Raw genomic sequence first — 23,333 nt, 5'->3', positions numbered from 1 at the left:
CTGAAAACAGTCATCAGTTAGTTGCAGATTCCTTCTATAGGGCAATAAGCCAGCTTTTAATTAAAAGTCATTTAAGTTCAAGTATGGTACACATATGAAAACAGACTCAGCATAAACATTTGGAGCAAATCATTGAATGCAGTGAAAACACTACAGCACAGTTATTTATAAAAAATGTTTCTGGTGTTTCTCCTCATTTTACCCCTTCGCCATTTCATACTTTTGCAAGTTTGCTAAAAGTTCAGTACATGCCTGTAACATAGTTTGTTTATAGATACCAAATGCAGGTATATCAGGCCAGGGTGGCAACATATGGATACATAAACACGGTACAAATGGGTGAAGGGGCAAATAGAACTGGAACATTTCGGGAACATTTTGTTAGGTTAAAGAACATGCAGGTTTTTGGGTTATTTGTTGTTCTAGGAAAGGATTGATTGGCATCTTTTTAAAAGTTGTTTTAAATACATAATATCCATAGAATTACTGTAGGGAAAGAATATTTTGGGGCTGATTTTAAATGGGGCTCTGTCAAACATTTACTAGATGTAAAGATATTATTTCACTTTTCTTGAAATTAATTTTGTAACCAGATATTTTTCTAGATTTTAAAATATTCAGTAACTTAGCAGTGCTTGGGTTTGAATCTGACATAAACAAACAGCATAACATCAGCATAAAGCCCCCCCCCCCCCCTCCCCATCTTTAGGTATATGTGTGTGCATAGTTGTTGGTCCTGTGTGTTCCTGGGATGGACCACTTAGCATGTCCAGGGTGGACCCCACCTCTTGTCCATTGGCCGCTCAAGGTGAGTTCTGGCCCCGGCCAGCTGGATGGAGTTTAGTGAGGATAGAAAATGGATGGAACATGACTAGAATGAATGATTATGAATATGATTTTTTTTCTGTGTCAGCTATGTTTAATCTGGTAAAAGACAATTGACAGTGATGCAAAAGAAAACACATCTGAACACTTTAAAGTAGACAGCATAGGGTTTTTTCTGTACCAGTAAACATATTTTAGTGAGAAAAAAATTTAAATTGTAGGACAGTTTGTAGGCCTTTATTCCCAAGTGTATCCCTGAAATATGTCAGGTTTGAATGTTTAGAAAGTTTCTGGCCTTCCACCACAGAAGCACTTGAAAGGGTCTTCCACTTGGTTTGAACATACAAAACATATAATTAGAGAAGAATGAAGAGGAGAGAGGGTGAAATTGGATTCAGGGAATGTACAGGTCCTTCTCAAAATATTAGCATATTGTGATAAAGTTCATTATTTTCCATAATGTCATGATGAAAATTTAACATTCATATATTTTAGATTCATTGCACACTAACTGAAATATTTCAGGTCTTTTATTGTCTTAATACGGATGATTTTGGCATACAACTCATGAAAACCCAAAATTCCTATCTCACAAAATTAGCATATCATTAAAAGGGTCTCTAAACGAGCTATGAACCTAATCATCTGAATCAACGAGTTAACTCTAAACACCTGCAAAAGATTCCTGAGGCCTTTAAAACTCCCAGCCTGGTTCATCACTCAAGACCCCAATCATGGGTAAGACTGCCGACCTGACTGCTGTCCAGAAGGCCACTATTGACACCCTCAAGCAAGAGGGTAAGACACAGAAAGAAATTTCTGAACGAATAGGCTGTTCCCAGAGTGCTGTATCAAGGCACCTCAGTGGGAAGTCTGTGGGAAGGAAAAAGTGTGGCAGAAAACACTGCACAACGAGAAGAGGTGACCGGACCCTGAGGAAGATTGTGGAGAAGGGCCGATTCCAGACCTTGGGGGACCTGCGGAAGCAGTGGACTGAGTCTGGAGTAGAAACATCCAGAGCCACCGTGCACAGGTGTGTGCAGGAAATGGGCTACAGGTGCCGCATTCCCCAGGTCAAGCCACTTTTGAACCAGAAACAGCGGCAGAAGCGCCTGACCTGGGCTACAGCGAAGCAGCACTGGACTGTTGCTCAGTGGTCCAAAGTACTTTTTCAGATGAAAGCAAATTCTGCATGTCATTCAGAAATCAAGGTGCCAGAGTCTGGAGGAAGACTGGGGAGAAGGAAATGCCAAAATGCCAGAAGTCCAGTGTCAAGTACCCACAGTCAGTGATGGTCTGGGGTGCCGTGTCAGCTGCTGGTGTTGGTCCACTGTGTTTTATCAAGGGCAGGGTCAATGCAGCTAGCTATCAGGAGATTTTGGAGCACTTCATGCTTCCATCTGCTGAAAAGCTTTATGGAGATGAAGATTTCATTTTTCAGCACGACCTGGCACCTGCTCACAGTGCCAAAACCACTGGTAAATGGTTTACTGACCATGGTATCACTGTGCTCAATTGGCCTGCCAACTCTCCTGACCTGAACCCCATAGAGAATCTGTGGGATATTGTGAAGAGAACGTTGAGAGACTCAAGACCCAACACTCTGGATGAGCTAAAGGCCGCTATCGAAGCATCCTGGGCCTCCATAAGACCTCAGCAGTGCCACAGGCTGATTGCCTCCATGCCACGCCGCATTGAAGCAGTCATTTCTGCCAAAGGATTCCCGACCAAGTATTGAGTGCATAACTTTACATGATTATTTGAAGGTTGACGTTTTTTGTATTAAAAACACTTTTCTTTTATTGGTCGGATGAAATATGCTAATTTTGTGAGATATGAATTTTGGGTTTTCATGAGCTGTATGCCAAAATCATCCGTATTAAGAAAATAAAAGACCTGAAATATTTCAGTTAGTGTGCAATGAATCTAAAATATATGAATGTTAAATTTTCATCATGACATTATGGAAAATAATGAACTTTATCACAATATGCTAATATTTTGAGAAGGACCTGTAGGTGGCTGTTTAAAACAAGAACCTAACCCAGGTGAAGTTGACATAGCTAAAACTTCATTATCGTGAATCATATTTTGTAAACATCAAGTTTATACTTCTATGTCTTTGAGCGCTGTCGGCTGTGTAGAAGCTGCTATTTAAGACGTGACACTGTGCTTGTAGACCTAAGCACACAGCGTGGCACCCCCATTGTGCTAAAAATAACTGAAGGTCACCAGCAGCCCTACGCTTCCCCACAGGAGAAGAGCTACAGAGGGCTGCACATGGCTCTTAAAAGCAGTTTTTTGACATTGCACGAGCGACATCCTTCCATACATCTGGGCTACAACAGAAAACTATTGGAGTGTATGGGCTGATATTGTAACAAAACAAATCTAACATTGGACAAAATATGCTTAGAGGCAAACTGTGTAGCTGCTGTTGAGATTAAAACTTAATGCAGGCCACAAAACATAGTGCCACGAAGACTGTAGATATTTCTGTCTTTTCAAAAGTAAAACTAGGTGCTATCAAAATTCATCATCATGGATGTGTTTGATGGCTGTATAGTGGTACAGTTGTTGGTAGAGCTATTTTGCAGAAAGAATGTCCTGAGGTAAAATCCTAGCTGGGAGCCTTTCTGTATGGAGTTTTGCTTGCATGCATGGGTTCTCTCTAGGTACCCCAGCTTCCTGATCCCGTCTAACTTTCATTATGGTGACATAATGACTATAAAAATCTTGAATTCATGCATGTTAATTGGTCTCTATAAATTAGCCTTAAGAATGAGTGTGTTGCATGTGTCTTTGACCTGTGTCTTCATACGATAGACTGGTTATTTGTCCAGGGTGTTCCCTGCCTCCTGCACATTAGCTGCTGGAGATCCCAGCAACTGGCAAGGATTAAGCAGTGAATAACCAAGTTACTATTTGCAATGGTATGAGTTAATCTGACAATGCAGATTTCTGATGACCTGTAGGTGACGGAAACAGAACGCTTTTAATTAGAGTCTGATGACAATCTATATCATTGTATTGGAATGTTAGTGTTCTCACAGCAATAAGAGAACGTTTGAAACTATCAGTGTATTTCACATATAGGGTGAATTCAGATATGTTGGTGTTTTAGTAATCCAGTGTGTTATCCATTTCTGAATTCCTCAAGGCGTGGCCTCTCTTTATGTGAAACAATTAAATGTATTGGTTGCCCTGCGATGGACTGGCGGCCCGTGCAGGGTGTGCCTTGCCTCTCACCTGTAGACCCCTGGAGATAGGCACCAGCTCCCCCGTGACCCGGTATGGAAGAAGCAGGTATAGAAAATGGATGGATGTGAAAATATGGCTCTACTTTTTGTTGTAGTTGACACAAAATTTACCTGGTATTTTTATTGGGACAGTTTTACTGGTGTTGTCTATCAAGTATGATGGTAAGGCCTACATTTAACACTCTTCCAGTCAACCGTATGTTTGTGTTCTTGTATAAGACCTTTTAAACATCTTTGGAGGATAGATGTGGTAATACCCTATGTCCTTGCTGAAGTCAGTCTACTCCATTTATCTACACCCATAGCTCCATTCACTCTCCAGTCTTCTCACCTCTTGTTCATCTTCCCAACTAATTTTCCCAGTTTTTATCCTTGCACATTCTTTCCCCTCTCTGGCTTTAACTAGTCAGGATGTCATTCGTTTAGATACATGAAAATGTATAAAAATACTAACTTAAAAGCAGAGGGCTAGAACAGAATGTCTTATCTCCACTGCTGAACAGCATTTGGTGCGACATTTCCTGAATATAATTTGACTAAATTTATTAGGGTAAAATTACCTGACACGATAGTAGCGGTCAGGAAATTAGTTGCGTACCATTCCAACTGACAACTCTGAGTTTCTGTGCTGAAATATTTGCTCATCATTGGCACATTTAATTTTAAAACCTTTAAATGCCATCCAAAAGTTACACATTTGAAAATGTATTCATTTAGGAGTCAGAACATTATTTCTAAACTCAACATTGTTTGTTTCGATGAAATATTTATATTCTGCATGTTTTAAATCATTATTCTATGCATTATTACACCTTACACACGTGATTTCTCCAACTTCTGGTAACTTTGGTAATAAGCATCCAAGACAATCTATTGGCACCTTTAGGTTTGCCACATAATTCAAGGCAATATTGAAATGCTTACTTTTCTTCTCCTAAATTAACAGAGAACACAGTATATCTGAACTATCCTAGGACATACAACGGTGCTGTGTGTTCACCGTGTCCTTCATAGAACAAACTAACCATTACCAGTTTAGACTAAATTCTAACTTCATTATTTACAATTTAACCATCTAAAAAAGAATCCCAGAAACTGCATTCCCCCATTGGGACTATACTATGGTTCACATACAGTACAGACAGACAGAAAGAAACAAAGTTAGGAGACTGGGTTTCCAGTCGTTTTTCTGAATTTTATTACATATATCTTTTTAATATGTACAGAAAAAGACATGATCAAACTTTGCAGTAAGACAGAACCAAAGGGAACAAGCCAAGCAAGACAAAAAAGTGACTGGACAGCTATTACTTGGTGTTTTTATCAAACACCTTCTAATGAGTGCCAATGCTGCATTTATCTATTGTAAAGCAATAAAGAATTGTGCAAATGACACAAAAAACCCCATAACCAAATTAATCCAAAGGAAAAAGTGAAAGGCAAAAAAAGCAAATGTGAATCACATTCATGAGCAAAAACCCCACTCTTTCTATTCAACCTCGCCTAATCAGCCATCCCACCCAGATCAGTGTCCCCTCTCATGCTTCCATGGACTAAACACAGTATAGTATTCAATGAATACATCACAATCAGTAACCTATATTATAAGACCAGCTGGAAAAAGGAGACGTGTAATCAAAACCCAAACATCCTAATGTGTGAATAAAACTGTTTTATTTCGGATTTCTTGTTCAGCATCTACACAAGCGAGACTGGCATGATGCTGTGATGGCGAGGTGTATCCAAACAGCTTTGAAGTACCCAGTCTGATCTTTTCCTACTCTGTACACACCTACTGCTCTAGCTTTGTTCAAGATCAAATTCAACTTCATAAAGACCAGACCCCAGTGTGATGACAGGCAACCAGTAGTTTGCTGAACCAGACCATTTAGTGCCTTTTTGAACACTTTGCTGAAGGCCATATTTCTCCTCGGTTTAGGTTTTTAAAGGGGGACCCAGCTGTGGAAGTATAGTAGTGACTTGGGCAGGAAGGGAAAATCAGGGAGTTCATATCCGGTCAATAATCCAAGACCAGTCAGTCCCTGAAACACCAGATGAAGTCGACAAGGCTGATGTTTACAGCTACACAACTACTAAGAGTAATGTGAGAGTAATCTTAACACCACTCCAGTCAGTCCAGGTTTGGAAGGAGCTTTGTTCAATAACAGATTTCCAGTTCTCGTTTACAGCAGGAGCCACCAAGTCATTGAGACCTAACACAGCTATCAGAAGCAGAGAGCTGTTCAGAACTCCAGGCATGTAAACACACTCCTAACTCAATCCTAACTACAACTGGAATGTTCTCCAGTCTGATCAGATGACTTGCTCCACTTTGCTCCAGTGTGAGTGATGCATTAACTGGAGGCTAAACGGCTAACAAAAACTCTAGTTAGGTGTTAACTTTTACTGTCTTCATTTCCAGGGGGACTCTTCATTTTTCATTAAAATATTGAAGTACCTAATATTAAACCGCAAAAGCTAGCCAAGGGTTGGTAGCTAATTTAAAAAGGATGTTCTGGCTACCCAACATGGTGCACAGTAATCCTTTTTAACTGGACTCTAAGAAAACAGATATAATAAAGGACAATTTGTGTCTGTTAGCTCCCAATAAACAATAGTTCACTCAAAATGATGACAGGTGAGGCACAAACTGCTAGCTATTAGGTGAGGGACCATGGGTTCAACAGCTGTGACCCAAACACCTGAGTCCAAGTGGTTGTCCCAGCAAAGATACGGGAGACTTGGAAACATGTCAGAACCGGAGACATCTGTACCATAGCTTCACATGAAATGTTATTCTGAAACCTTATCGGGTCAGACAAAAACATTATCATTAAAACCCCAGCAGTAATGAAGCTAATGCTAACTGCTTCCACCTCCTTGTCCTGCATATAGCCTATGTGGAATAATGCCACCTGCTGACAGAATTATTTAGTGTCTTATTGGAAAGTCTCTGGGCTAGATGTTACATCATCAAGGGGCAAGCAGCTTAGAAAGGAAAGCTAATGCCATAAATTACAGTTCCCACAACCTGATGTACAGATCTCATGTCAACATGTGGCATTAGATGAGTTGCTGATTACTGCCAGGTTCAAGGAAAGAATTTCATTACATTCTTTACCAATAGCAACAGCAATCATTTCAGCTGATTTACCATCTACTTTTATCCACCCAGTCCCAGTTAGGAGATGTGGTTTGAACACTGAAGGCATCAGTACAAGTGTCTTACAAGTAAACAGAGAGAGACATTGGATATTACCAGGTAGCTAAGAAATACGTTGTGATGTCAGCAGATATTTAAGGCCCCAAATGTTAAAACTGAATCCTTGCACTGCAGGTTAGGAGGAAGCTGATGAAGTAGGGTGGATGGAGAAGGTTGCCTGAGAGAGCTTCATCTGGAGCCTCAGCGGGAAACTTTTGTGACGATTATTAGGCAGGTTACTGCTGCAAAATATGTCAAACAGAGCAACTGCAGAGCATGAATATTTCCAGGAAAAAACAGTGTGGGCTGCGATGGGATGGGAATGAAGGTGGGTGAAGAAGACAACTAGAAAAGAAATGTGTTTGGTGATAAAATCTTTTGTACTCTTTTAACTATACTATAGTGGGTGTGTCTCTCAGTGTCTGTATTACACTGTATTAATGCCAATCATCCCTGTAATCATATTCTTCTGTCCTCTGGATCAGATTCTGTTTCTTCTCATCATCTTTACCCATTAGGGACTCCGTGCCTTTCTCCAATATGGCAGACCTACAAAATTAACCTTTTACCGTGTTTCAATCAAATCTTAGCACCCATAGGGTTCATCTACCTGACCTTTCAACCTTCCTGTCCCAGGTGTGCTATAAGAAAGGTGGGGCTAAAAGAGCAGGTTAGGGGTGGAGGGTTTGGGGTAAAAGTGATGAGATGGCGAAGGTAAGGGTGAAGGAAAGGGAAGACAGAAGATTAAAGAATGATTCACAAGTGATGGGGAGATTAGGACTGGGGTTCTCTTAACAGCAGCCACCTCCAGACTGCCTCACTGGGGTGCTCTCAATTTTTAAGTTAGGCTTGTCCCCACTGGCTGTGGCCCCAGGACCCATGCGCTTCTTGATCTCAGCTGCCATGGTCATGAAAGCCTGCTCTACATTGGTGGCATTCTTGGCACTCGTCTCCAGGAAGGGGATGGCCAAAGAGTCAGCAAACTCCTGCCAGGAAAAACAAGAAGACAGTGAAACAATAAACCCAAAAACATGCAGGGAACCAACACAGCCACTTTTCACCCCTTGAGATGTGGCTTCACATTAACATACAAGATTCTGCTTTTCAGCCACCAGGATTCTCTGTTCATTGTTTGGATCGAGGAAAACGAAGGGTGGAGGTGTGTGGTTGCTTATTAATAAACTTTGGTGCATGGACAGTTTTATAGTCAACAAAACATGTACAGCTAATCTTGAATGTCTCGTTGTCAAGTGCCGCAAATTTCATCTCCCTCAGGAGTTTTCTGTGATGTTTATGTGCGCAATCTACATTCATCCATGGGCAGACACCTCAGTCACTCTACATGAATTAAGTGATATTTTACAAAAATATGAGAACTGTAAAACGGTTATTATTGCTGGTGACTTTATTAAATGCAATATTAAGCCTGCCTTTCCTAACTATTATTAACATGTGAAACATGCCACTCAAGGAGCACTCATTTTGGCCTGTTGTTACAGTAACATGAAGTCCGCATTTTGAGGCCAGCTTTCGGTAAATCTGACCTCTTCTCCGTTCTTCTATCTACAAACATTCAGAAGAGTAGATACTTAAAGCCTGTTTCACATATTGTTCAGTGCTGGACCAAGGACAGTGAAACTATACTATACTAGACTGTTTTGACGCCACTGACTGGTCTGTTTTCCAATCTAATGATTTAGATGAATACTGTGAGGCTGTCACTGGATATATACATTTTTATATTGACTGTTGTGTCCCAAAGAAAGTTGTTAAACAACAAGCAAGTCAGAAACTGTGTTTTAATGCAGATGAAAACATAAAGCAGAAGGAGCTTGCTAGAGCATTTCATTTGGGCAATGCTATAGTCTATAAGCTGGCCAAATACTCTCTAGAGCAGTTGCTTAAAGCTTCTAAGCAGGCCTATGGAGACAGGACTGAGGGATGCTTCAAACAGAACAATCCACAAAGAATGTGGCAGGGTCTCAACACCATTACCTCGTGGAAACCTAGGAACGAGAAGATAGTCTCTTTGGATAACTCACAGCCGAATAACAATTTTTATTGTCGGTTTGAGACTTCAGAAATGGAGTCTGTAGACTTCTTGATGTGCAGTGAGGAAAGCGGTTCCACTGTTCTTCAGGAGGATGTCCATAGAGTCCTGTTCAGGACTAAAGTCAGGAAAGTACCTGAACTGGACTGGATTCCTCCATGTGCTCTTAAGCTGTGCTCTGAGCAACTTGTTCCTGCTTTAACTGACCTTTCCTGTCCACACAGCATCAAAAGGTCAAGCATCCTTCGAGTGCCTAAGAAGACACTTGTGACATGTTTAAATGAGCATCAGCCTGTGGCCCTCACATCAGTCTTCATGAAACTGTTAGAGCGTCTTGTGCTGGATTATATTAAAGCCCAGATCCCTGTGTCGGTGGGTCCGCTCCAGTTTGCATACAGACAGAATAGGAGTGTGGAAGAAGCCATGTCACTTGCTCTAGATTCTGTATATGATAAAGGTTAATCTCAAGTTAGAATGCTTTTCATTCTCTTGTTTCCATGAGGCTTATTTATAAACTGAAGACGCTTGGATTGAATGATGCCATATGCAAATCGATTTGAACTTTTTTAACCTGTAGACCTCAAAGGGTTACACTTAATGACTGCTCCTCTGATTAATTCACTGTAATCACTGGTTGTATTTTGAGTTCTTTGTTGGACACTTTGTATACGTATGATTGTGTTGCATCAAACCCTAACAACTTGATAATTAAGTACGCAGATGATACAGCTATCATTGGTCTGATTTCCTCATATGACGACTGTAGTTATAGAACTAAGGTGGAAAATCTAGTGTTTTGGAGTAAGGAAAACAACTTGGTTCTGAACGCCTCTAAAACCTTTGAATTGGTCTTTGATTTTAGTAAAAAGCAATCCCTTTTACCTGTTTTTATAAATTGTATGGAGGTGCAAATTGTTGATTTCTTGATGTTTCTTTGTCACATGACCTCAGCTGGAATTTGAATACCAGTGGGATTGCCAAAAAGTCCCGACAGCTGCTTTTTTTTTCTCCAGTGTAAATTAAAAGGATTTTATTAGGATCAAGAAGATTCTGTTAAACTTCTACCGCTGTGCAATAGCAAGTCATCTTACAAATGCTCTCACAGTGTGGTTTAGAAATGTTTCTGCTGAGTAAGGGAGAATGTTAAACCGAATGTTCCGCTCTGCCAGCCAGATTATTGGTGTGGACTTGTCAGTCCTGGAGGACATTTACCAAGAAAGACTTTAATGAAGCCATCATTAAGGACCCTTTGCATCCTGCCATGGACCTTTTTGAACATCACCCTTCTAGGAGGCGCTAGTGAGCAATTAAATGTGGGACATCGTGCCACAACAAAAGCTTTTCTCTACAAGCTGTGATGACTTTAAACACGAAGACTTTGTGATGACTGTAACAAGCACTTTTTGGCTTTTGTTTTATTTGGGTTTTAGTACTTGTTTTAATTTTTTAGTTTTTTATGTATGGGACCTTCTTGTTGTTTTTGACTGCGTGGCCATTGTTCTTGTGTCTCTGTTTTAGTGAATGTCATACCGTGCACTTGTTTTCTTTACTACTAATGGCAAAAAAAAATCTGCATCTGAATGTAAGCAGGGCAGAAGACATGTTGAACCACATCTGTTTGACAGCAGCTCTATTCAACAACTTGGGTTTCCGAGATTAGTTGTACAGCTTTGCCCTGCAGACATAACTTCAGCCCCATAGCCCTTTAAAACACATCACTGTCGTATGAGATGGCATGTATGCCAAAGTTGATAGCTTAAACAGCACACAGAATAAAGCACTAAAGAACCTGCATCTTTATTTCCTCGTAAGAAAATACAGCTTCCTGTTGTCATTCCTAACTAGATGCCCTTAGATATTTGCTGATTGGATAGGTGTTGACCAGGGACAGGCTGGTCTCAAACTGACTTTTTTTTTTTTTTTATTGTATATCAGTAACAACATCCATGTAAGCGCTAAAAGGGGGTGCTAAAAACAACACCCCCGGTGTGGAAGCTGCTTCTGAGTGAAGAAGATACTTCTTTCGGTATCAGGGAGGTTTTTAAAACCAAAGAAGGAAAAAGATGTCAAAAGATTATTACTTTTTGCCAGGACACATTTCTGTGGTTTATCAGGCTGTATCAGGTTCCACACCTTAGAATATCTGAGAAAGTATGTTGGCTAATAGAAACTCTTTAAATACGTTAAATACTTCCAAACAACTGTTTTAATTAGTAAGGGGGAAACATTACGCAATCACTTTCAATGTGCATTTTTTCACCCACTTCCACTATAGCTTTGCATTAGAAGGAGGTAATACCTTGGCTGTTGTGTAGTCCACCACTTTCTTCGTAGTTAGGTCACACTTGTTGCCCACCAGAAGCTTGTTAACATTTTCACTGGCATAGCGGTCAATTTCCTGCAGCCACTGTTTGATGTTGTTATAAGACTCCTGAAAAAACCAATGCAAGCATGGATTTGATTTAAAAGGGTTTCAACAGGAGAACCTGAGCAGACAATATAAAAATGCAGTCACAGAAACTGTTATCTCAACATCTTTTAAAAGGTGTCCTTATTTATATTTTATTTATTTATTTAAGAAAAATAAGAGGGACAATGCATATTAATGAACATTTACACAAATGTAAATATGCCAGATTATAGCCTTAGGTGAATTTCCATCTGCAGTCCCCCCTGCCAGGTTGATGTTACAAAAGGAATAAAAAGGAAAATAAAAACAGGTGCTACGCAGAATATAAATATTATATACAATTAGACATAAGTGACAAAGACATATTCACATAGACAATAAACATGTACCAAAAAATAACAAATAGTGAAGACGATACCCAAGATGTTGCACATCCCCCTTTAGTGATCTTACAGCACACACTACCTCCATTGTACTGATATCTATTGTATAATCCCTGTTGCATTAATGTCTATTACACAGATCCTTATTCCACTACTTTCTGTTACACTCGTTTCTACTGAATTCTTCCAACAATGTCGTCATAACTGTGTGAGCCTAATAAAAAATACGTGGTGTAACACATAAACCTCTTGTAGACAGACTTATGACAGAAAGTTTCCCTATTTGAGATATTAAGTTGATTTTTTAACTTACCTGATCGGTCACATCATATACAACAATAATGCCGTGGGCTCCACGATAATAACTAGAGGTGATGGTTCGAAACCTCTCCTGACCTGCAGTGTCCCACTGATGGCCAAGAAAGAAACAAAGAGTGAAGAAGTTTATACAACTATACCACCATGACAGGCATTAGCTATGTAAACGTAATGCTGATCAAAAATAGACTGATATTCAAACTCAAGTTTTTTTCTACCCGAAAATCAGAGTTAGACTTCGTGCAGAAACCTTCATCAATCCGCCATACTGCTGTTTAGTGACGTGAAAAATAGAGATTATCATCTTACAATCCTTGTTACAAAGTTGGTTGGCATTTATTAGGTTGGAAGCGTACAATCTGTCCACAAATTCAATGTTTGAACAAAAAGAACTGTGCTGTGCAAAGATCCAGGACTTAAAGGACCTGCTACTGATGGCTTGGTACCAAACACCAGGGCAGACCACAGTGGGACAGGTGGAACAGATGTTGAAGAAATCAAAAGAAAAATGGGTTGGCCTGCCAGATTAGATGCTGCTGCTAACTGACTAATGCCAGTTTTTGTTCAAGGATTGAACTGCTGCTTCCCCAGCAGATGATGGGAGAAGAGATCATACTCTCCACAACAGACTTATAGAAGAAACGCAGCATCTTGCTGCAATAACTGAAGGACCTAAGCTTCCTCAAGAAGTACAGTCTGCTCTGTTCCTTCTTGCAGACGGCTTCACAAGTTGCATCTCCACTCTAGTCTGTTCCAATCTGTTTTCTAGGTGAACACTAAGGCCCTGTTTACACAACAACGATCCAGTGAAAACGTTATTTCCCCATTTCTGTTAAAACATTACAATGTTTTAATTACAACCTCCATTCACACAGCCACAGCAGAGATGTGAAAACTGTGTGATTCCTCCACCACACCACTAATAGGCGGTATTGTACTTTGAAACTTAACATGCATAAACATTAAGCAGGTGTAGGCAGGTTAGCTTCCCCTTAACCAGCCTACAAAACCAGGGAGAAAATGAGCACTTTGTTGGAGAATAGCCATTAGATTCAAAAGAGTCAGCAGCATAAGTAAGTACTCTGCAACCTGCCATCTTTATTACTAATAACTTCATCTTCTGTAGGTTTTAAACTGATTGGCAACTGCTATCTTGTGTGTGTGCACATTGATATTATACTGGCACATGAGCCAGGGCTTTCCCGTAAAAAAAAGATTACATTTTTCCTGTCTACACAACCAGGACATTTTCAAAGCATTACACTCTGGAATTTGTTCTCAGATTGTATTGTTTTCAAAGAAAACATGAACTGCTGTGGTGTACAAACACTAGAAACACATTTTTTCTATTTTGACCAGAAATCGTTGTTGTGTAAACAGGGCCTAAGGCATTTATTCTCAGCCATCACCTCCACTAACATAACTGAAAGTTATCGATATATTCCTGTTTGTCCTGAAATCTACAATAACCTCCTTTGTTTTGTTCACAATCAAGATGAGATGATTGTTCCCACACACAAGGTGGTCAACCAGATCTTTGTACTCTTGACCATCTCTGATCCATCCCACGACTGCAGAATCATCAGAGTATTTCTGCAGATGACAGGAGTCTGTCTTGTTTTGGAAGTCTGAGGTGTACAGAGTGAAGAGGAATGATGAGAGTACAGTCCCCTGTGGTGCTCCTAACCACCTGGCTACACACTATAAGTCAGTCTGTCAAACTGTGGTCTGTTTGTCACATAGTCTTTGATCCAGGCGATTCTTGTTTTTGAGTTTTTGACAGTAAATGAGGCTTAATCGTCTTAAATACACTGGAGAAAACAAAGAACATGATCCTCATGATGCTGTCTGCTGTGTCCAGGTGACAGTGGGTTTGTGTATAATGGAGGCCACCAGGTGTCTGTCCAGAACCTTTACAATGAGGGAGGTCTATTTAATGATGTGCTTTATTTGTTTGAGGAAAAATACTGTAGTTTTGCTTAAGGCAAAAGGAGATCCCTCAAGCTAGAGAAGTAGTTGTTAGCATTAAAACCTAATGTGCTCATGCTTATGCACGTACAGGGGTTGGACAATGAAACTGAAACACCTGGTTTTAGACCACAATAATTTATTAGTATGATGTAGGGCCTCCTTTTGCGGCCAATCCAGCGTCAATTCGTCTTGGGAATGACATATACAAGTCCTGCACAGTGGTCAGAGGGATTTTAAGCCATTCTTCTTGCAGGATAGTGGATAGGTCACTACATGTTACTGGTGGAGGAAAACGTTTCCTGACTCGCTCCTCCAAAACACCCCAAAGTGGCTCAATAATATTTAGATCTGGTGACTGTGCAGGCCATGGGAGATGTTCAACTTCACTTTCATGTTCATCAAACCAATCTTTCACCAGTCTTGCTGTGTGTATTGGTGCATTGTCATCCTGATACACGGCACCGCCTTCAGGATACAATGTTTGAACCATTGGATGCACATGGTCCTCAAGAATGGTTCGGTAGTCCTTGGCAGTGACGCGCCCATCTAGCACAAGTATTGGGACAAGGGAATGCCATGATATAGCAGCCCAGACCATCACTGATCCACCCCCATGCTTCACTCTGGGCATGCAACAGTCTGGGTGGTACGCTTCTTTGGGGCTTCTCCACACCGTAACTCTCCCAGATGTGGGGAAAACAGTAAAGGTGGACTCATCAGAGAACAATACATGTTTCACATTGTCCACAGCCCAAGATTTGCGCTCCTTGCACCATTGAAACTGACATTTGGCATTGGCATGAGTGACCAAAGGTTTGTCTATAGCAGCCCGGCCGTGTATATTGACCCTGTGGAGCTCCCGACGGACAGTTCTGGTGGAAACAGGAGAGTTGAGGTGCACATTTAATTCTGCCGTGATTTGGGCAGCCGTGGTTTTATGTTTTTTGGATACAATCCGGGTTAGCACCCGAACATCCCTTTCAGAAAGCTTCCTCTTGTGTCCACAGTTAATCCTGTTGGATGTAGTTCGTCCTTCTTGGTGGTATGCTGACATTACCCTGGATACCGTGGCTCTTGATACATCACAAAGACTTGCTGTCTTGGTCACAGATGCGCCAGCAAGACATGCACCAACAATTTGTCCTCTTTTGAACTCTGGTATGTCACCCATAATGTTGTGTGCATTTCAAGATTTTGAGCAAAACTGTGCTCATACCCTGCTAATTGGACCTTCACACTCTGCTCTTACTGGTGTAATGTGCAATCAATGAAGACTGGCTACCAGGCTGGTCCAATTTAGCCATGAAACCTCAGTCAGTCAGTCATTTTCTACCGCTTATTCCATAGTGGGTCGCGGGGGAGCTGGTGCCTATCTCCAGCAGTCTATAGGCGAGAGGCAGGGTACACCCTGGACAGGTCGCCAGTCCATCGCAGGGCAACACACAAACAACCATGCACACACTCATTCATACACCTAAGGGCAATTTAGAGTTACCAATTAACCTAACAGGCATGTCTTTGGACTGTGGGAGGAAGCCGGAGTACCCGGTGAGAACCCACGCATGCACAGGGAGAACATGCAAACTCCATGCAGAAAGACCCCCAGCCGGGAATCGAACCCAGGACCTTCTTGCTGCAAGGCAACAGTGCTACCAACTGCGCCACCGTGCAGCTCCCACACTAAAATGACAGGTGTTTCAGTTTCATTGTCCAACCCCTGTACATCTAAGCATTGTGGTCAGTTTTAAAACCCCACAGACAAAATGTGCTTCTCTTTACAGAACTAACACAGTTATGTTTTTGTCACCAGGGTTACCTCCACCAACCACCGTCTGCTCCACTTAGATGTTCCTCCTTGGTGGAAGTGCCAACCACAAATAAGGAAGAAAGAGAGGGGCTGTGACCAAGTCATTTGTTAATCTCTGGTCTACCTGCTGAGTTTTTACAGCTTTGCTTAATACAGACTTATTATAATTACTGTATCATGTGACTGTGAGTGCAACATGTTTTAAATTACTAATAAAGAAAAATGAAAACACATTTATGTGAACTGAGTCTTTCATTGAATAATTGTGCAGCTCTAACTAGAACACAGAAACTCTCAAAGTCAACTAAGAGGCACTATATTACAAGAAGTATTCTTTCATGAACCTGATCTACAGCGTATACGTAGTTAAGAGGGTTTGATATGATGTTGGCCTATCCTTCGCAGCTACAGCAGCTTTAGCCTTTATAGGCAATTTTTGACAATTCTTCCAGAAGTGTGTTTGTGAGGTCACACACTGATGTTGGATGAGAAGGCCTGGTTCAGTCTCTAATTCATCTCAAATGTGTTCTATCAGGTTGAGGTCAGGCTTCTTCCAGGCCAGTCAAGCTGCTCTACACCAAACTCATTCATCCATCCCCTTATGGACTTTGTTTTGTGCACTGGTGCACAGCTGTGTTGGAACAGAAAGGGGGCATCCAAACTGCTCACATAGAGTCAGGACCATGAATCTGTCCAAACTGTCTTGAAATACTGAACCATTAGGAGTTTCTTTCACTGGAACTAACAGGTCGAGCCAGACTCCTGAAAAACAGCCCCATACCACCATCCTCCCTCCATCAGATGTTACACCTAAAAGTGTTGATCCCCAAGGAACTGCCAAACCCAGGTTCAATGCCAGCTCTACAGTCTAATGTTGGCATGCTTTACGCCCACTGCATTGGACGCCATACATTTCACCTGGCAATGAAAAGCCTGAAAGGGCTGCTTGGACATGGAAACCCACTCCGTGAAGCTCTCTACACACTGTTCTCTGAGCACTACGCTCAACAGCATCCACTGACAACACTGTGTGAGTTAACATGGCTTACCACTTCATGGCTGAGTTGCTGTTGTGTCAAATCACTTCCACTTTGATATAATATTATTAATAAATAACTATAGAATATTTAGTAGACAGGACATTTTACCAACAGAAATGTTTGCACGGGTAGCATCTTATCACGGTTCCACGCTGGAACTCAATGAGCTCTGGCAGCGACCCATTCTGTCACAGATGTCTGTAGAAACAGTCTGCCTGCCTAGGCAAACCTGAGGTTCAGGTTTACTATAATGACTGTAACCAAAGCCTAGTTAAGTTTGATAAGGGTATGTGTGCTAAATGTTAGTGTGAATGAACTCACAATCTGCAGTTTTATAGTCTTGCTGTCTAGCTCGATAGTGCGGATCTTAAAGTCCACTCCAATGGTGCTGATGTAGCTCTCTGTGTACGTGTCATCCTGTGGAAACACAAGCAAAGGAGAACTGGAATAGGTCAGTCTGACAACAGAAGAAGAAAAGACTAAATGATGTGTAAAGAACAGAGATGTTAACAATTTGGTAAAGATGAAGGGAAATGTGTTAGAGAACTACTCACAGCAAAGCGGAGAAGAAGACAGGATTTTCCCACTCCAGAGTCTCCAATGAGGAGCAGCTTGAACAGATAGTCACTGTAAATAAAATTAATATTTTTAAAATAGTATTATGCTCTGTTAATATTTTCAGTAATTTGTTTAATTTAACTGACTTCTGAACATTTAAAAGTGACCGTCATGTGAAAACACTAGTCTCCCAGTTACCAAATAACACCAGGAAAAGGGTTGCATCTGCTTTATTGTTCCTGGAGCTTGAGGGTAGGCAGAATTTTTTTTATCAACAATTTTGCCCAAAATTACCAGAAAAATGTACACATTGACAACAACCACACACTGTCAGCCCTAAAGTTAACTCAGAAATCCTAGTTTTAAGGAAGCTGTAGTAGCACAGGAACGTGCAGAACAACCATAGAGCCAGAAAGATTGAATTCTTACCAGCTGCTGGATTTTGCTGTGCAGCTTTATTACTGAGGAACTGATAATCAGTTTTTACCTGGTCATTAAGGTGTTATTATTATTAAAAAGATGCATTTCAGACTTATTCTGTTGTAATTTCACAAAGCTTTGGTGTCTTCTGTAGTTTGTAAATAAGAGAAGCCATTCTATACTCTGTATGGCCGTTGTCTATTAACTTGCCAATTCAATTCACTTTATATGTATTAAGCCAATTTACAACAAATATTATCTCAAGGTATTTTCCAAGCAAAAAACAAGTAAATTCAACCCAATCATACAGGTCTCTCTGACCTGCTGAGAAAAACTCTTGATTGGTATGCGATCTGTGGTTCAGCGCTTCTCATCAATAGACCCCTGAGATACAAAGATGGCAGTATACTGAGTGCAACACCTGGGGCACTGCTACACCAGAGAAACTGTCTGTAAAAGGTGGCACCCTTAATCTCTTCACTGAAAGATCACTAACATGCCACTGACTCCAGCTAAGGAAGAGCTCAAGAACTTTCATTTTCTGCCTCTTTAAGATTTCAGTATTTTTTTTTCCAGTAACAACTCATTTTACTGAATTGTACTGTTGTTAATCCTGCAGCACAATGTACTGACATTAAACAGCCTGCTTTGTACACTTCAGAGCGGTATTTAGACTCACAACCCCCAAACGTCTGACGACTACCACATGATTTTAGCAAAAGCTGTTGCAAACAGATCACCAACAGAACCTAAGAAAAACTATTTAACTGCTTTCCCTTGGCTTTGTGCAATCGTAGTTTTTCTGCTTTATTGTGAAGTCAAGATGGCCTTTGGAAACAAAAAGTTCCTGACTCCAGCTTTAGGAAGATGTACTAGAAGCCACTACATTAAAGTACAAAGAATTAGTAAAGAGATTTAATGATTAGCTTGTCACTATAAGCAGTGAGCAAAGGATTTAGTAACAATAGGAGTTCTCTTATTTCAGAGCTGCAGACAGACATCTGCCACCTGCTGCATCACCTGGCAGCAGCTCATTGACACACAGCAGATACAGTTGACCTTATCTGTTTAACTTTAAAACTGATACGCAAGTATTCAAGATCAGTATGTGAAAACACACCATTTCTCATCAGTCATATTTCAGGACTATCAGAAATAACAACTTGAATAGGAAACAGAGACATAATTGTATTTCATTCAGAGGAAACAAAGCTGTGGTGAGAAGTTTCCATCCACTCATGATGAAGGCCAATAATTTGGGATTTTTTTTATTTAGCTAATATAAGCTAAATAAACACAGATAGTGTTAGCTTATGTCCTTCAGGAGGTTTACTAATTCACTGCTACAGATACAGGAGCTGTACTCACCTTTTAAACAATTTCTCAACCACGGCGCATCCTTAGCGTGGTATTTTACAGGGACCTAAAGCCCAGTAAGTTTCCTTATCATATTTAAGAATAAGTTATATTTAGGTTATTTTCTTTTTCAAGGCGCATCTGTAAGCTGAGGCACAGCAAGTATTCAAATCAATTCAGTTTTATTTATATAGCGCCAATTCTCACCATGCAGGTGATTTTTGTAACAGCCTGTTTGTTTAGTAGTGTTTCAAATTTTGAAGGTCCAGAGACAAAACATTACTCCACTTGCTGCAACAGCAGAACTGCAGCGAATCATCTTCAAAATGAAGTTAGTATCACGTTTTTTGGAACCATGTATAAAAAGTGGAATCTTATTATGTTACAGATTATGAGAAGAAAGTTAAGAGCAGAAGAAATTGCCAAACATGATAAACCAAATAAAACCCCTGATATGCTTTCTCTTTCCTTCTGAAGGGTCAGCTTTCCTTGTAATACTGGAATCTTTTGAAGTAGCAGCCAATCTCATTTTTACTATCGCTGCTTTTTTAGTATTTTGAGGACACACTACATGATGACAGTGTGTTAAACAGCGTATGCCTAAAAAGTGGACAAGTCGAAGCTACAAAACCTGCATAAGGGACTGAGCTCATGGTTACCTCTGCTAGGTTTGGGGACAAATCTCATGTTTTACTACAAAACTCAAAGACAGCTTGAATGGAAATTATAAAAAGGCATAAAAAACGAATAACGCTTTTCATCTGTCCAATGTTGTTTGTTTATACTATGCATATACAAACACTGCTGCAAATAATAATTATGTTACTAATCAATTAATCTGTCAAATATTTTTTCGATCAATCAAAATATAATAGGATAGCAAAACGAGCTTAATAGGAGATTTTTTACAGAATTTGGAGCAGTTGAAGCTAAAACTATTATACTCGGGGCGTTCTGGATAGAGCATATTTATAGACAAAGAAGGATTTTCATCTTAAATTCAAAATGTTTATAGTTTTGAACAATTTTGGCTGAATTACTGCTCTGATTGGGTTGTTCTTTCAGCTACATGTCCGTGCACTCCAGCTAACGATTATTTGATTACTAAATTAGTTGGCGATTATTTCAATTATTGATTAATAATGATTAATATGATTAATTTTTTTCAGCCCTAATGCCAACCTGGAAGTCACAAGTTAGCCAAACTGTTGATTTAAATTTGAAATGACAACATTTTCACAACAATTGCTATGTGATGCCCCCTTTTATACATTTTTATCTCCAGTTAAAGAGTTTCATGTGTTTGAAGGACACTGACAGCGAATGCTTCCTCACTAACCTCATCTACAAGTCTGTGTTTCCATAGTTCCTCGTTCTTTAAAATGAATTGATTTCTGTCACTTTTAAATTCGTATTGTTTTACGACCAATAATTACTTGTTTCATCAGTCTGTTCAGACTCATTTTGATCATTTCATTGAGTGTGTCTCTAGCTATTTAAACTGTCTTTGTGTTCTCAACCTTTTTAATTGATTCATTGATTTAAGGCCAGAACAGAATTGTTTTTAATTATAAGTTAAGGGGTCGGGTAGTGGACATGTAGACAACTTTAACAGTCCTGAAATGTATTTGTTGTATTATTGTTCAACAGTAATTGAACATTTGGTAAATGTCTATTTACATAAACCTTTACAAATGTATCTTTGTGTTTTTACCTTTAGCAGAGCTTTTAGCTGTTTAATGACAGTGGTGATAATGAAAAGAGCAACAGAGGTTAGTTAAAACATTTCATAACAAAAAGCTTTGAAATATGCTTATATATGGTGAGGGTGTAACTGTATCCCAGTAAAGTGTTACAGTCTATAGTGAAGTCCCTATGGATGGAATTATGAAGACCATGTCTAAATTCTTTATCTTCTCCATTCTTCAGGTAAACTGATGACTGGAGTTGGAAACGAAATAACAGACTGGAATTAACTTTCTGAAATGGCCCTGACCTCAACCCTGCTGAAAACGTTTGCACCATGTTTGAGAGCCAGGTCAATGCCAGGAAAAGAACAAAAATCAGCAATTCCCAAAATCCCAACCTTTTCAGCCAAGAAGAACATCCAGCCTGAATAATGCTGGAAGCTTGTTGATGGTTGAGAAAAGTGTGTGGCCGGCGTGCAGCCTGCTAAACGACACTTACCCAAATATTAGTGCCAGTGTGTGTATGTATTTCAAGCCAATCTATTCCTTTTAGCCTCTGTCTAAATGCGAGAACCGAGCAACCCATGTTTAGCTAATACCTTATTAAATGAAAAACTGCAGCGTCTTTCCAAACATCTTCACTTATTAATGTTTCATTTGAGACGGGAGGTTCTCCTGTAGCGGCCAGAAGCAGAAGCGACACAGAAGCCGTCACCTGACGTTTGGAGGATTACTGACACATTCCGCATTGTTCCTGGGAGCCAGCTAGCTCCTGTTTTTCCGGCAGATTTCCGGCAGGACCATTAGACAAGCATTATTCAGAATATTCCCTCTTAAAACCCAATACATCGACACATACAGAACAGTCACGGTCCTAAAGCTGAGAAAGCTAAAGAGAAAACTTACTACTCAGGATTCATGGTTTCACTTGCGCTGCGTCTCTTTGGGCAAACACTCTTCCTTCCCTCTACGACAAACCGAACTGATGACTGGACGGAAGGTTCGTCTTCCTGAGGCACTTAGATGGTTTTGAACCGTCTGTGCTGCCCTCTGTGTATTCTACCTTAATTGTTTCGAATAGCTGTTTCTTAAGCATTCATATTTCAATTACCGTCACGTATAACGCTATTTTTTCTCCTGCCTTTCTGTGTTCGCTGCTTGGTAAAGGTTTTAGGATGACTGCGCAGGTGCGGTAGTGACGAAAGGTGATGTGTCACTACGAGATGAACTGCGCTTAGGGGAAAGATAGTCGCTTTGTTTAGTGATGGGTTTTCTGGAAAGAAAACGAATTCAGCGATTTATTAACAACAAAATATATCAATAAATCTGTGGTTTCAGGCTGTCATATAGACGATAATATTTGCTAAAGTCTGTGGGTTTTCATCTATCTTCGTCAGAAGACTGGGATCTGCCCCATTTGTCAGCCGACGAGGAGAGCGGCGCTATGTGTCCGCGGAGTTTTCTCTCCTTTTTTTTTTTTTTTTTTTTTACCTCGGCGCACCTGAGATGGAGTTCGAACTTCGAACGATATACATTGTTTATGACACTATAAATTCATAGTATTCTTAAATTGTTGTATAGCAAGGAATTGATCGCAGGTAGTTTTTATTTCTCTTTTGCATATTTACGTTATCTACATTCAATCTTTGAATGCTTTGTCAGGTCGTGCCTAATAAAGGGTCGCCGACTGACTAAAGGTAGCCAGTTTAGGAGGAAAACTCCTCGCAAGCTATGCTTTAGGTCATTCAGTGGCTGACAGGAATAGACCATGTGTGAAAACATCAGTTATATTCTTGTTAAATTGATCTGTAAGAAAAACCAATGAACAAAGAAACCTACATACAATATTCCAGTAAAAATTAATCAACCTGTCAGGGCATTTCAGTTTGCAAAAACCTTAATGATATGAAAAACAACGTCACACATCAGGTGCTGCAATAACACAAATTATTTTTTAATAGTTGGATTCAAAGGAACGTTTCAATTTTTAGAAGAACCTCAAGACTAATTTATCCAGCATATTCTTCACATATATACATTTTAAT

The 23,333-nt window shown here is 40.1% G+C and overlaps 1 protein-coding gene across 1 annotated transcript; it reads right to left on the bottom strand.

The window, feature by feature from the left end:
• Positions 1–5,246: 5,246 nt before the first annotated feature.
• On the bottom strand, positions 5,247–22,479 carry rab1ba (zRAB1B, member RAS oncogene family a). The gene is made up of 6 exons (XM_047385436.1): positions 22,195–22,479; positions 17,821–17,893; positions 17,588–17,683; positions 12,444–12,539; positions 11,637–11,768; positions 5,247–8,273 (listed from the first exon to the last, which is right to left on the bottom strand). Exons 1-6 carry the CDS (start codon positions 22,206–22,208, stop codon positions 8,079–8,081), a joined length of 606 nt encoding a protein of 201 aa, XP_047241392.1. The 5' UTR covers positions 22,209–22,479; the 3' UTR covers positions 5,247–8,078.
• Between the last annotated feature and the right edge of the window lie 854 nt (positions 22,480–23,333).

Source organism: Girardinichthys multiradiatus, chromosome 14 (assembly GCF_021462225.1).
Source record: "Girardinichthys multiradiatus isolate DD_20200921_A chromosome 14, DD_fGirMul_XY1, whole genome shotgun sequence".
Taxonomy (NCBI): Eukaryota; Metazoa; Chordata; class Actinopteri; order Cyprinodontiformes; family Goodeidae; genus Girardinichthys; species Girardinichthys multiradiatus.
This window is presented reverse-complemented; position numbering and strand designations above follow the sequence as displayed.

Bases quoted from the DNA above. Each gene is read 5' to 3' on its own strand.
- rab1ba (XM_047385436.1), bottom strand. The intron at 17,684-17,820 runs GTGAGTAGTTCT...GTGTTTCCACAG, and splicing joins GTCTTCTTCTCCGCTTTGCT to GATGACACGTACACAGAGAG. The intron at 11,769-12,443 runs GTAAGTTAAAAA...TGGTTTTTTCAG, and splicing joins TATATGATGTGACCGATCAG to GAGTCTTATAACAACATCAA.